General features: G+C 42.5%; 1 protein-coding gene across 2 annotated transcripts in view; it reads left to right on the plus strand.

Annotated features, from left to right (window-relative positions):
• Positions 1–15527, plus strand: part of SEMA5A (semaphorin 5A) — a 159040-nt gene that overhangs the window by 109583 nt on the left and 33930 nt on the right. For both annotated transcript variants that reach the window (XM_081917739.1, XM_081917740.1), the window contains exons 7-10: positions 1890–2103; positions 3146–3431; positions 5564–5699; positions 9188–9392. In XM_081917739.1, coding sequence (XP_081773865.1) covers positions 1890–2103; positions 3146–3431; positions 5564–5699; positions 9188–9392 — 841 coding nt within the window. The remainder of the gene's footprint in view (positions 1–1889; positions 2104–3145; positions 3432–5563; positions 5700–9187; positions 9393–15527) is intronic.

The raw sequence follows: 15527 nt of genomic DNA on the forward strand, positions 1-15527 counted from the left end.
CCCGCTGGAGTTTCTGGGTCAGCTTCAAGGGCAGCCCCACGTAGAGCGAGTTACAATAATCAAGCCTGGAGGTGACCATCACATGGATCACTGTGGCCAGGTTGGGGCGGGAAAGGTAAGGGACCAGCTGCTTAGCACGCCGGAGGTGGAAAAATGCCGCTTTGCTGTAGCTGCAACATGTGCATCCATAAAAAGGGAGGCGTTGCTTCTATAGAAACAGAATAAAATATAATAAATAGAGACAAATAAAGTAGGTAAGCAGTCATGATTATTGCTGCCAGCTGGAGGAAAGATGCAGAGGTAACTGGAAATATCTGGAGGTTGCTTAGCTGATGCTGTTCATGGCAATTCATAGGTTGAAATTAGATGAAATCTGTGGGAGAGCTTGCTTTAATATTGGGGCTAACCTGAATACTATTCATGCAATTTCATTTTTATTATTATCAACCCCTTCCCTGGCCGTGCAGTTGGTTACAGCCCCACTTAAGCCTCAGCCTGCAAGCCAGCACTGAGTTTCATGAGTCGTGGGGAGGAGTCTTTATGTAAGTTATGTAAAGGGAAAGGGACTGAAATTTTGTTCTGTTGGGATAGTGAGAAGGACCCTGAGTTTGACTGTTGTCAGAATTAGTTAATTTAAATTAAGCAAATTTAGATTATTTTAAAATAATAATCGAGAAATAAGGCCAATTTAAATTAAGATTTCCCCTTTTTGAAGTTCCTGTATTTATAGTTGGTTTCTATCACAATTAAGTCATTTTGGCTTGCAACCAAATGGAGTCTTTATACTGTCTAGAAGCACAATATAAACCTTTGGGTCATGATGTGCGTATGCCTTGCAGAATTATACCCGCTCAGAGACAAGGAGCAGAACTGTGTGCGGTTCTTTCTATATACCTGTGAGGATATTAAGTAAGAGCAGTTAGTTGATCCAACAACCCTGTTGTAAGTATCCAGAATGTCTGTACAGGACTGACAGTTAACAAGGCAAATGTTTTTAGGTATCAGGTTGAAAACTGCATAAATAGTCATATTTTGTCTGAATATGTTGCAGAAGTCAGAAAATTGACAGGCATGAAGCAAGAGTAGAAAAATAAGTACTCTAAGGATGGCCCAGTATAGCATCTCCTCTCATACCTTCAGTACCTGTGATGATTTGCTAGTCCCTGGATCCACTAGAAATCCCATATTAAATGCAACATGTAACTTTTTTGGAGCTTTAAAAAAAGTCCTTTGGGGGCTTCCTACACTACTGTGCCTCTCGCTTTGAGCAATGTCTAGAACTTGGGAAGAAAAATAACATAGCAGAACATAGATTCTGGATGTATGTTTGATGGCAGAGCCTCCTACACCAAGAGATCTATCACGCTGCCCCTGGTTTTATTTTCTGCTAGAAATTATTTATTTTTGTGCTCATTTATGTATTCATTTATAAGCTGCTTGTATCCTGAAGGCTTGAGGCTGGTAATGAAAGCAAAAGAATTCTAGCAAAAGAGAAACATATCCCATCATATCTCTGCTGGGTTAACTCTGGAAACAGGCTAGTCCCACAATGCTGCTGAGATTAGTGTACTCCAGTTAATGGGGCAGGTTCCTTTTAGAACACCTTTCTTTGCATTCTTACTGTTTGAATTTGATGCACAGATGGTATCATGAACAGGGAGACCATGCAATGCAATTAGAGTTAATGCTAGTGATTTTCTATTAGATTTCTTTCGGTTGCAAAGTGTGCAAGTGGGAGTGCCGCCTTCTGTTTTCAGATACTCACCACAGAGCTAGAAAGTGGTTGTTGCTCTGTGTGAGAGGACTGAGAGATGCACGCTCTGTTGTGGCACATAATGTTGTAGATTGATTCCTGCTCAGTAATATGGTTTTAATTCCCTCCGCTGCAGCTAAATAACCTGGAAGAGACGCATGATCAGATCAGCGGCATGGCTCGCTGTCCATACAGCCCCCAGCACAACTCCACCGCTCTGCTTGCAAGCACTGGTGAGCTATATGCAGCAACAGTCATGGACTTCCCAGGAAGGGATCCTGCAATTTATCGCAGCTTGGGGGTGTTTCCTCCTCTCCGGACTGCACAGTACAACTCTAAGTGGCTTAATGGTGAGTGCAGAGACAACTGGTTGTTTACGTGAGTAAATATTGTTCTGAAGGAGCACAAGTCCTTTCTTGGTGCTTTTGAAAAGGTTGTTGCCAGTTTCTCCGGACTCTGGGAAAGTCTTCAACCACTGATGGTTTAAAGTTGGCAGTTCAGCATGGATGGAGGGGGGTGAGTGGGGAGGAAAAGGAGAGGAAAACAGAGAGGAGGTGAGAGAGTGTAAGAAGAGGCAGGGACATGTCCACAGCTCAGTCACAGAGGGCTTGCTTTGTGAGCAGAAGGTCATGGGTTCAGTCTCCTGCACTGTCAGCTATAAAGATCCTTGGCACATGGACTCCTCAGTCTTTGGACTGCATCATTAAATTCATTGCTATTATTTTAATGCACATGGCAATTTACAGACCTGAGTGAGCAAAAGCAAAAAAGACAGGCTTTGATCCCCAAGGAACTGGAAATGGAGGAATACAACATGGTGAGAGAAACAAAGATGGCAAGGGACGAATGTGTACAAATGCATCAGCTGTGCTTCAGCTTGATTACAATTGGGGATGAGGACTAAAAGACTCAGCGGAAGACCTTTCCAAAGGAAGGACCTGAAGAGTGAATGGATGGAACCAGTTAAAAGAGCAGGTGTCTGTAAGGCAGCTGAGCTTGGGGGAGTAAGCACCACCTGGCTGGAATATTCTCAAGTCATGGCCTAGGCTTCTTTAGGAGGAAGGGCAGGATATAACAACAACAACAACAACAACAACAACAATAGCAATAACAATAATTTATTTATACCCCGCCCATCTGGCTGGGCTTCCCCAACCACTCTGGGCGGCTTCCAACAAAATATTAAAATACAATAATTCATTGAACATTAAAAGCTTCCCTAAACAGGGATAAAATAATAAATAAAGCACCAACAATTTAAATGTACAGATAGGTACTGTCACAATCACAAGTAGGTGTGGCTTTTAAACAGCAACAGCAGTCCAGTGTAACATTTGTTTCTCCTTTTGAAAATAGTTGTTTTCTGATATTTTGTCTATCGATGCATTTCAGAACCAAATTTTGTGTCTTCTTATGACATTGGGAACTTCATCTATTTCTTCTTCCGAGAGAACGCAGTGGAGTATGACTGTGGCAAAATAGTCTTTTCCCGAGCTGCTCGAGTTTGCAAGAATGACATTGGAGGCAGGTTCCTGCTGGAGGACACCTGGACCACCTTCATGAAAGCTCGTTTGAACTGCTCCCGCCCTGGAGAAATCCCATTTTACTACAATGAATTACAGAGTACGTTCTTCCTGCCAGAACTGGACTTAATCTACGGGATCTTTACCACTAATATGTATGTAGTTTATGAAATATTTTTATTTCTAGAATATTCAGAATGAATTAGAGAAAAGAGTTGTGCTGCCTGCTCCTCCTGGGAAATAGAATTGATACTGAAAAAATTCTTAGACAAGGGCTCTTGGAGGAACGGAATAGGAAGTGTTGACGGAAATACATCCATCCATTGCTTATAGAAGTGCAGGTACCTGAGGGCAGGCAAACTTCTCAAACCAGAAAACTTTTGTTGATGGAGTTTTTAGTTTAACACAACTAAATGGAAACTTCCTTCCTTGAAAGGAGTTTTAAGCAGAGATTGGATGGCCACCTGTCATGTATGATCTAGTTGAGATCCCCTCATTGCAGGGTTGGACTAGATGACCGCAGGGGTCCCTTCCAACTCTGCAATTCTATGAGTCTGTGATTATATGTCTAAGGGAGCAGTTATTTATTAATTGAAATATTTGTCTCCTGTGCTTTCAGCTTCATCAAGAATCTTCAGTGCTGCTAACAAGTCCATTAAAAACAATCATGAGATCCTTTTTTAAAAACAAAGGAAGCATAAAAACAAGCAGGCAAGGAAACACTTATAGTCACCACAGCGCAGCATCAATATCATGTAGTGTGGGAGAGCAGTTGGTTAAAGGCCCTAAAGAGCAATACTGTTCAGATGTCATCAAGGAGGACCCATGAGGGCCTCTCAAGGCAGGGTGCAAAGGAGAAGACCTTATCCTCTGTTCCCACCAGCTGAGCTTCACCTGCTGAAAATGCAGAACAGGACCTTTTCTGTAATAACAGGACTGTCCTCCAAGATCTGAGTGTCCAGGCAAGGTCATGCAGGAGAAGGCAGTCCTTTAAATAAGTTTGGTCCTAAGTTGGGGGTTGGGGGGGCTTTAAAGGCAGTGAACAACATGTTGAATTGAATTGGAAGCCAATGCAATTTATATAAATCAACTTCTTTCTGGTTGTTGTGGTAGCCCCAGTGTTGGTAGTGGAATACTTTTTTTAGGGAGTAGGATTGTTCTAACAGTTTCACTTAAACAGAATGTTTTGGGTAAAAGTCTACCAACTCCTGTCTACATCTTTTCTTAGAAAGAAATATAATGCTGGTGTTTTACCCCATGAATTATTTAGTTGAAGTACTTCCATATCTGCTTCCACTCAGCACTGAAGATCTTTTATCTTGCTTCAGCTAAACTTTTTATCAATATTCTTAAAACTTCCAATTCAATTTGCTGTTCTGCTGAGCTAGTTTTCCTTGTGCTTTTCTGACAGCACCAGCTTGTAATTTGCTCCTGTATCTGAGCCACTCAGCTGAAAGCGCTCCTGCTTAGGAGCTCTGCATTGTGCCATCTCTTTCCCTGGAGAGCAGAACCTTTGGGTAATTAGCCGACCCAGGGCAATGATGATCTTAAACAAATGCTTAATATGTTTTAAGATACACCCAGGCTAGTCAGTCAAGAAGCATAGAGATGCTGTTCTGCAGTGACGCTGGCACTAAATGGAAGCTAACAACAACAACAACAACAACAACACCTTTATTGTCATTGTACAACCTATGTAAAATGAAATTAAATGAGCCTCCCCCCCCCCCCAAACACTCAGTCTCTTATCGAACAACACACCACCTAGACAGTTTTTATTAGCTTCAGAGTGGCAGATTTCATTATTTCAATTTATGTTAGCGGGTGATAGTTGCTTAAAAAAATCCTGGATAAGTAGAGAGAGCTTTCAGCTCTCCTTACATCCAGAATTTTGAGGGGTTTGGACAAACAAATGAAGTAAGATGTTTCACCTGCGAGCATGCCTTTTCTCCCTGCCAACCCCTAAATTGACAATGAGCAAACCACACCATTCTTGCCTCTTTCTTTCACAGATGAATTACATGTGGCTATTAGCACAGGGGTGGCCTGTGGCCCTTCAGATATCGTTGGACTCCAACTCACATCAGCATCTGCCAACCAGCTGTTGATCAGGAGCTGTAGTCCAGCAGCACAAGGAGGACCTTGGGTTTCCCACCTCTTTGTTAACATGCTAGCAGTGCCCTTTTATAGCTATGAAGGGAAAGAGTTGTATTTCAGTCTGCTTGAAGTACTTCATCTTTTGTTTGTGTGTGGTGTTGCTTGTGTGTGTTTCTTCTTCTTTTTTAAGGAACAGCATAGCAGTTTCAGCCGTTTGTGTATTCAACATGACTGCAATAACTCAGGTCTTCAGTGGGCCATTTAAGTTCCAAGAGAACTCCCGCTCTGCTTGGCTGCCTTACCCCAACCCTAACCCCAACTTTCAGGTACTTGGAGGGAAATGAGTGGGGTCAGGGGGGAGGTACTGAATCATATGAATTGTCTTTAAACTGCTATTGCATTTTAAGAAGTAGCTGAGATGATGGGCGGATTGTTGTGTCTCAGGCCAGCATACTTCCAGTTTCCTTGTCATGGTGGGATGATTAGAAAGAAGCTCTATCTAAATTGCTATAGGAAATGCCCCTGTGAGGGTTCACCAGAAGGTGGTGTGCCCAACTTCACTTTGAGCCAACGGGCAGAAATTTTCCTAAGCATCCACTTGGTAATGGGTGACATTAATCTAGACCAGGGAATAAAGCAGACCCTCACAGGCAATGTGGCTGTGGACTGAATATAACATGAGCAAATCGAGCCATCATTCCCACTAATGTGACTTGAGAGTGTGTGTTAGTGTACAGTGATAAATGGATGAATGGATGAATATTCTGCGAGGCTCTAAGCAAATGGCCTTCCAAGCAGCATCCTCTGAAGTCTTGTAATTACCTTCCATGCCTCTACATTGGTTGAATGAATGATATGTTATCACCTGATACAAACAAGCTCCAGAATGTCCCATCCTCAGAGATCACTGAGGGCATTTCTGCACTAAGAAGGAAGCACACCCAAAGCAGCACATCGCACATGGCAGGTGACCACCCCGAGGGTTGGTGATTTTTCCATGTTTCAATTTGGGCATTCATTATGGAGCATGTGATCAGGGGAGCAAGATTAGAGCAGCAAAAACTACTGGTTTGCATCACTTCAGTTTATTCATTAGTTATATTAATTACCCTTAATACCCTGCAAGTAAATCTTTTCATTAAATTGGAAATGTGCATCCAGTTTTAACTCTGAACTATAGTGTACTCCAGAGATCAAAAATAAGGGGGAATAAATTTATAAAAATGATATTTAAAACAGGATTAGTTGTTTTGCAAGAGTGGAGATAGCCCTGTACTCATTATGACTACAGGGAAATATTTCTGTCCAACTGCAGTTGTGATCTCTGTCCTTACCATGCATTGATGTACACCTCTAATGATAATATGCTGCTAAAAAAACAGCTTCATTTGGGTATTTTGAGTGACATGTGTCACACATTGACATCCGTGTGGGTGCATACAAATAGCCCTAAAAAGAGGAGCCACTGTTCTCCATCAGTGTACTTGCCATGTTCTTGTTTCTCATACCTATCCTGAGTTGAGGTCAGGAACCAAATCCATTAATTTCCAATAGAATCTGTTTGAAAAGTTGCAATGTTGTGTAGTTCTCTTTAGAGCAAAGCTTTGAAGCCAATAAAACAATATATGTATATTTAAGAGCCTCAGAACAGTCCTAAGGAAGAAAACACGTTTAAATAAAAAATCAGTCCAAAGTAACTGAAAATCAGAGAAACAATTATAGTTAATGGGTTGGGAAGGGGTGAACATGCTCACAACTGAAGAAAAAAGCTCTGTCTCACCAAAAGCACTATTTTTGACCCCACAGGTTTAAATGGGTCAAGTTGTGGCATAGCTCTATCAGCAGTGCTTTTTTCTAGAAAAACTTCACTCACCATGGAGTTGCTACACTAAGTGCCACACTTTTTGACAACAAAAAAGAGGTGCCAGGACTGTGTACACTTGAGTACCCCCTGAAAAAAGCACTGCCTAGCACAGGGTCAGCAGACTTTTTCAGCAGGGGGCCGGTCCACTGTCCCTCAGACCTTGTGGGGGGTTGGACTATATTGTGGGGAAAAAAATGAACGAATGCCAATGCCTCCCAAATAACCCAGAGATGCATTTTAAATAAAAGTACACATTGTACTCATGTAAAAATTCCTGGACCGTCTGTGGGCCAGATTGAGAAGGCAATTGCGCCGGATCTGGCCCGCGGGCCTTAGTTTGCCTACCCGTGGCGCTTTCAGGATCTGCTTCTTATGTACACTGGATGTCCGGTTGGGAAGTCTTGGATTGGTAAAACAGTGGACAAAGTTGGTAAGACCTGGGGTTAGAATTGCCATCAAAAGTCACCTAAAATCGTGATGTAATCTTGGAAATTCCTGCTTTGGAGAAGCCTCTAAGGAAGGTTAAGAGCAATAGAATGAGACTTGATGAGATCAGTAGTACAACTCTTTCTCTGCAAGTGTCTCCCAGCCCCCACTCAGGAATGCAAGAAAAACTTTGAAAGGACATGGTACTCTTTGAATGTCCTTAGAAAAATATCATTGAATCTGAGTAGGCAGTGTTCAAATGCAGAATGCCCATTTTTATTATGGAGGCTTTAGCAAGTTCTCCCCAACTTCATCTCTGTGGAGACAAAATTATTCTGTCCAAACACAAGTGAAGTCACAAGTGGATACAGAACTGAATAATTTCTCCCCTTCAGATGTCGAACAAGACACCCAGTCCTCATTTAAAGAACAAAATGATTGAGTATTAAAAGCCAAAGAGAGCTTAAAGATTTTATTTTATGAAACAGTTGTCTTGTTTCAGACAAACTGTGGGTTGGCTGCTGCCTTATGACATCATGAACCCCACCCCTCCTCAGACCAAGGTCACAACTTGATTTTGTTCTTTAAAGTAGGTTGTTGTTGTTTTTTAAAAAAGAAAAGATTGCTTAAATGTAACCACATGCAGCATTTTATTCTTAAAAAAACACAACTTTAAACTAACTCACCAGTAACAGTTTTGAAAAATAAAAAAGGAAGATGTCCTATCTGAGCCATCAGAGTCATCAGTGACTAATTGGCTGTTAAGTACAAGTGCCAGAGGCAACATGAAGGCAGGGAAACCTTGAGGTTGCTCAGCAGGAGGGAGGAAAACAATTACCGGTATTTCTGCTTGTTATCCTCCTCTGCATGCCTCTTGTGTGGAAAGGAAGGAAGGAGGCAACTTTGTACAGGCAGGAGAAAGGTGGTGTGGTAGACATGTAGACAAATCTACCCTCAACCTGAGCATGATTTTAGACCCTTTGGAATTTGAGGATATGTAGGTCATCCTCTTCCTAATCAGCCTGAGAGAACACAGCAAGACGGTCTGCCTCCGGCCAGCTCTCCTTGGTCTGGCAAGATGGAGCTTGGCAAGGAATTTCCTGCTCCACCCTGGCTGTTGTCTCAGGCGAGGCACCATGGCAGAGAAGAGGGCCCTTGAAGAGTTGCTGCTGCAGCTGCAGGAGGAGGCATCTGTCAAAACCCTACATTCTCTTCTCATATATTTGGGGTGCATGTATATGGCCACCAAAAAAACCTCCTCCGGCCTTTTTTCTTTCATTGCCCTTAATTGTATTATTTGCTATATTTATTTTGTCATATATTTGCAGAGGAAGTATGAATGACTTGCCAGTGTGGAAAAACATTTTTCTTTGAAGTACATTGTGTAGCTCAATGACCAGTCATTACTGCACAAATTTATGTAAGAACTAGCTTGGGGAGTCTCTTATCTAGGGATATGAAGGGTTTGTCTTCATTCGCTAAATCTTTTATTATGACAATAGTAGAAAACCTATGCCTTTTCAGTGTGGCACCATGGACCAGGGTGCATATTTGAATCTGACAGAGAGGAATCTCCAAGATGCCCAGAAATTTATTTTGATGCATGAAGTGATCCAGCCCATCTCCCCCTTTCCTTACTTCATGGAAGACAACAGCCGTTTTTCCCACGTGGTGGTGGATGTGGTTCAAGGCAAGGACATGCTTTTTCACATCATCTATTTGGCCACAGGTAAATGCTTTGTTAACAGCACTGGGAAATCCCCTGCTTCGGATATTTTTTTTGGGGGGGGGGAGAGGTGGTGGAGGTGTTTGATGGGAGGGACTGCTCATTAACCAGTCTGACTTTGCTTGTTAATCTTCTTGGCCCCAGTGTACCTTTTCTGATCTGTTGTGGAATACATGTTAATGGAGCTTCTATTACCATGGTTTTAAATAACCCCCAAGCTTTTTGGAGAAACCTCACTCCCTTGTTTTTGTCTTTCAATGTCCTTTTTACAAAGTTCCTCTTTTCAAATCACTTGTGACCATGTTTGACCTTCCCAGCAAATGTCCACTTTCATACATCTTTTCAAATCACTTGTGACCATGTTTGACCTTCCCAGCAAATGTCCACTTTCATACATGTTGCATTTGATAGCGTATAGTCACTGTTCCCGGTTGGTACAACAACGCTTCAATCTCACACCAGGTTCCGGACACCACTTAAGTCCAGGATTGTGTGCTCCACCCTGACACACGGGCACCTACTTGGCCAGTTCCATCACCAAAAGGTCTGGGTACAATCATTTAGGGTATCTTAAAAATAAAAAAATCTCTGTGTTGTGACTAGAACACGTATGTACCCAGCCTATATTGGAGTAATTGAAGTCTTCCATTACTGCAGTCTCCTTGATTTCATTATCCATCTCAAAATCCCCATAGGAATTTCATGGCATTGCTTGTGACAGGTAGATGTGGATCACATATTATTTCAAATTTTACATGTTTATCTGTGTGCTGCAGCTTTTATATTTTTACAATTTTGAAGTGCTTCATTCAAAGCAACCACATGGTACCTTATCTTATGTTACTTATTTATTTCCCATTTAAATTCTTCTTCATAGGATATACAACCCCCTCCTTCAACATAGCTTATGAAATGATAAAAACACAACAATTTAAAACCAGCTGTTCAAAATGCACACTAAATGACTCATAAAATAACATTCATAAAAATGATGAGTACATAACTGTAGATGCATCACACTTTGTGTGCATACATAAAACAGGGCTTTAAAAATACAATGTCATATATAATTTACAGCTTAGTAGTTTTAAACCAGATTTTACCCTGCAGAGTTCTTCACTTTCAGACAGTGTAATGTTGCAGATATTTACCCTCCTACCTGGCAGCACTAATGGAGGCAGGACTTATAGTGGAGGGCCTTGAATCTGCATGTTGCACGTTTTCCTCGAAACATTAAATAGTATGGGAAGCAAAGGAAGCAAGTGAATCAGGGCCAAGGGATGGCAGTAGGAGCCAGGGAAAAGCTAAGAGACAGAAATTACTCAGATGCAACTGATGATCTTTTGTATGTCTTTTGAGTTCTGAAGATTTTAAAAACCCTAATACAGTGGTACCTCTGGTCACGTACTTAATTTGTTCCAGAGGTCCGTTCTTAACCTGAAGTACCACTTTCGCTAATGGGGCCTCTTGCTGCTGCTGCGCCGCCGGAGCACGATTTCTGTTCTCATCCTGAAGCAAAGTTCTTGACCCGAGGTACTATTTCTGGGTTAGCAGAGTCTGTAACCCGAAGCATATGTAACCCAAGGTACCACTGTAGTGTACAAAACTTCTCCCTCCATTCATTTTTATTTATAACTAACAACAGTGAGCTGCACAGCAAGTGTTTAGCTGGGAAAGTCTGTCTGTAGCAGAAGTCTTTTTAGCAGCAAGGTCGTAATTATGTGGATTTCTTTCAACTTGGCTGCTTTTAATTGCAGACAGAGCTTAAGAATGTTCATCCATTGTATCATATAGGAATGTTCCCTGACCCTCGTATACGGGTATGTTGTTTGTTTAGGAGAACCACAGTGTCCTTGCCCATATTAACTGGAGACACAGTGGTGTGTCATTTACACTCTGGATAGACCCAAAGTTGTTGAGCTAAAACTGCCTCTGTAGCCAACACCTTACCCTCCAGTTGTTGTTGGACTGTGGCTCCCATTATCAGCCCCAGCCAGCATGGCTAATGGTCGGGGGGGGGGGCTGGAAGTTGCAGCAAAAAAAGAGAAATTAACCCTGAAGAGGTAAGCTTGGAAGGTGTTAGTGCCAGACTTAGGTAAAATGAGACAGGTTCCCATTGTTCACCTTTGTAGCCACAAATACATATACAGTGGTACCTCGGGTTACAGATGCTTTAGGTTACAAACACTTCAGGTTACAGACTCTGCTAACTTGGAAGTAGTACCTCGGGTTAAGAACTTTGCTTCAGGATAAGAACAGAAATCACGCGGCAGCAGCGGGAGGCCCCATTAGCTAAAGTGGTGCTTCAGGTTAAGAACAGTTTCAGGTTAAGAACGGACCTCCGGAACAAATTAAATACATAACCAGAGGTACCACTCTACTTGTTTGCTATGCTATATAAATCTGTGCCTTGGCCCATTAGCAATTTATCACACAGCCCAGCAGAATAAATCTCTCTGTGCTTGGACTGTGCATACTTACCATAAGTTCATGTGCAAGTCTGGATATGTGGATCAGGGATGTTTCTAGTCTGTGTGTGGTTTCAGGGCAGGAACCAGAAGTGAACCTTTGAGCTGACAAAAATCTTGAAAGAGCCACTCCTAGCGGTTTCTCTATTTCTATCTGTCTTTCCTTGTTCCTCACTCGCTCTCTCCCTCTCCTTCCAAGTGCTCAAATACAGTCTCATAGGATTTTTTAAAATAAGAAAATTAAGTATCACATTTTCTTGTAGAGATTTATCCTGTAGTCTCCAGTTTTCCATAAAGGTGCATAGTAATTACTTTTGAAGCATCAGTATATATTCCTGCATCAGCCCTTTGTGGAGTTGCACCCTCTTTCTTTCTGCTTCAGTATACATGGCATAGCAGCACTTTGTGCTCATAACCTCTGGTCCAGGGTTTCTCACCTGAGACCTCCTGGGCCACTGAGCAAATCACATTTGAAAATGAAGGAAGCATTAAAAGCAGTTTTAAACATGGCATAGCTGGACAGTGTGTGAGTACTGTTCAGAAACTCCATAGGAAGCTAAAGTCACTATGGCGTTCATGTCTATATGTTTGGGTCACTTGAACATTATCCCAGCCCCATGGAAGCCCCATGGGACAGTGGCTCTCATGTGGTTTGGGGAATGGGCAAAGGGCCCAGTATCTGTGGTTGGCAGCAGAAGACGAACAGGCTGCGCCTTGTCTTGCCAAAGCTCATTATTTGCAGGGGGAAGGTTTCTTTTGGAGGAATACCTCAGTGCCACAGAGGTCATTATCCCCTTGCCATACCCCAGTGTGGGGCCCTCCAGATATTGTTGGGCATTGAGTATGCTGGCTGGGGAAGATGTGGAAACTGGAGTCCAATAATGTCTCGAAGGTATCACATTGGCTCTCTCTGCCTTACCCTAACCAGTCTTAAAATGCCTTCTCCCTCGGTACTGTAGAAGGACAGAATCAATCAAGAAAGGGCCCCCACTTGGCTGCTTGCTTCTAGCAACCTGTTTTAGAAGGCTGTAAGGAGCAAAAGCTTCTGGGGTATGAATGAATGAATCTTTATTTGTGTCAGCTATTGGCCATAGCAATAAAACAACAATACAATATACAAAGAATAGAAATAAAAAGTCAGTTATCTAAAATACATTTTAGGGTTTTGAATCAATAGTCAAATAGTGGATCCTATTCTGATTGCCCCAGCTAAAAACCTTACAACCTTTGCTGTCACCTGCTCATCTTGATCTGCCAAGAGAAAGGACCCTGTGGCAGTGCTTGAGCGACCTAGAATGGACAATAAAAGAGGGGTGATAATCTCATTCCTCAAGTCTTAATCAAGAGTGCAAGCCAGAAGGGCACGCGCCACCAACTCGGGAATGCCATCTCCACAGGGACATAAGAGTTTTTCATGTGGAATCTGTTGGAATCGTCCCTCAAGTACAGCCAAGGGCAATACATTCAATCTTGTGAGAGTAAAAGCGTGTCTATATTTTAGAATTGCTAGGTTATGCAGATAGGGTGCCAGAGAGTCAAAATGGGAAGGAAGGTGGAAAATAGGCATACCATGGGCAAAATTTCCTTATTGAGGCCAAGTTGTTCTCGCGCTCGATATCGTTTAGGCATTGACAAATTAGACTGTTTGCTTTACTAAAACCCAAAGTGAGTAGCTGTTGTGGTGATAAACCACAAGAGTGAAGTTTTTGATAGACAATTTTAGTCCAGGCGCTCTTGTGACAATCTTGCAGCACTAGGGATATTAGACTGGGGGGATTTGAATTTAGGTGAAGCCAAGAGTTAAGTGTCCTAGGCCAGATCCGTAATTCTACTGCGGGAAGATTAGCCTCTGTGCGCAATGATGTGCTTGGGGCACAGGGTGGTACAGAGAAAATTTGCCTTAAGAACTTTGATTGGACAGCTTCCGTAGATGCAAGGTGAGTGCCTGTCCAGATCTGAGCCCCATGTAACAACTGTGCTAGGGGTTTAGCTTGGAACACTTCCAGGACTGAGAGTATATGTTTACCACATTTTGTGTGGAAAAAGCGTGTCAGAATTTTGGCGCTTTGGGATGCTTTTTCCTTTGCACATTTCTGGTGTGCTCCCCATGACCCTGTAGACTGGAAAATAAGGCCAAGATATTTGAAAACTTTGACCTGTTGAATTAGCTGGTTGTCCATGCACCATCTATGGGCCCTATAGTTTCTTCAGAAAACCATGACTTTTGTTTTCTTGTATCGTATGTTTTGCTCTATAAGATGCACTTTCCCCCTCCTAAAATTTAAGGGGAAATGTGTGTGCATCTTATGGAGCAAATGCAGGCGGGAGGCTCTGCTCAGCGCTCCCTTTAAAGAGCCGCACACCGACTCCACGCGCTCTTTAAAGGGAGCGTGGTTCTTGGGGGAGCCTTAGCCGCTCGCAGCCTCTCCTGGACAGGGGGAGAATTCATGCCACTGCCCGGGAGAGGCTGCGCGCAGCTATCCCATAAGCCAGGACAGCAAGCGGGATCACTGAGCTGCGATCCCGCTTGCTGTCCTGGCTTATGGGATTCAGAATGTTTTTTTTCTTGTTGTCCTCCTCCAAAAACTAGGTGCGTCTTATGGTCTGGTGCGACTTATAGAGCGAAAAATACAATGCGTCTTATAGGTCGAAAAATACGATAATTCACGGCCAGCTGTTCTCTCTGGCAATATCCTGAAAATGCTCTGATTAGTCTTTTTAGGCCTACTTTTGTCTGGAATAGAAGAATCGCATCATCTGCATATAATAGTATTGAGATGGGTTTTGTGGCCAATTTAGGGGTGGAGATGTTAGACACTGGACAATGTCATTTATATGCAAGTTGAACAGTGCCAGGGCTAGGATACCCCCTTGCTTGACTCCCTTTGTGGCTTGTATAGATGCTGTAAGTTGTCCATTTGTGGAGCAGCACACTTTCAACACTGTATCTTCATATAAGCATTTGATCAAGTACAGTAGTTTTTTGTCTATACTTGAGGAGTTCAGCTTATCCCAGAGTCTTATTCACGAAATTGAGTCAAATGCAGCTTTCAAATTGATGAAAACAGCGTAAAGCACACCACATGGTTTCTTAACTTACTTGTCTATGAGATGTGCTAGAAGAAAGCAATGATCTAGAGTGGATTTGCCTTGCCTAAATCCTGCTTGCTCTTCGGTGAGAATAGCCTCATCGTCTATCTAGTCGGCTAGTTTGTTATAGAAGTGCTTTGCATATAGTTTACTAGTTATAGGTAACAAACTGATTGGTCTGTAGCTAGCCAGATCAGATGTGAGGCCCTTTTTGAATATACCTGGGCTGTGGCCCAGGCATCTGGGAGTAGACCAGATGAGTCAATATGTGAGAAGATTACCAGGGGTGCCCACCAATCAATATTGGATTTCAAGAGTTCTGGAGGCAAGTGATCAATGCCTGGTTCTTTATTTTTTTTAGCTGCATAATGAGGTTTTTGACCTCATTTATAGTTACTGGAGGCCAGGCTGGTAAATTTTCTGGGGATACTGTTAGCTGATTGGACTCAGCATCCTGGTCTTGATCAAGTGAGTGATAGGACTGCATCCATTCAAGAGGTTTGATAGCGCAGACTGGCACATTGTGATCATTCTCCAGGAGGCCTGATATAGTACGCCAGAAGAGGGAGGTGTCCTTAGG

This window comes from Podarcis melisellensis, assembly GCF_964234715.1.
Source record: "Podarcis melisellensis genome assembly, chromosome: 7".
Lineage (NCBI taxonomy): Eukaryota > Metazoa > Chordata > Lepidosauria > Squamata > Lacertidae > Podarcis > Podarcis melisellensis.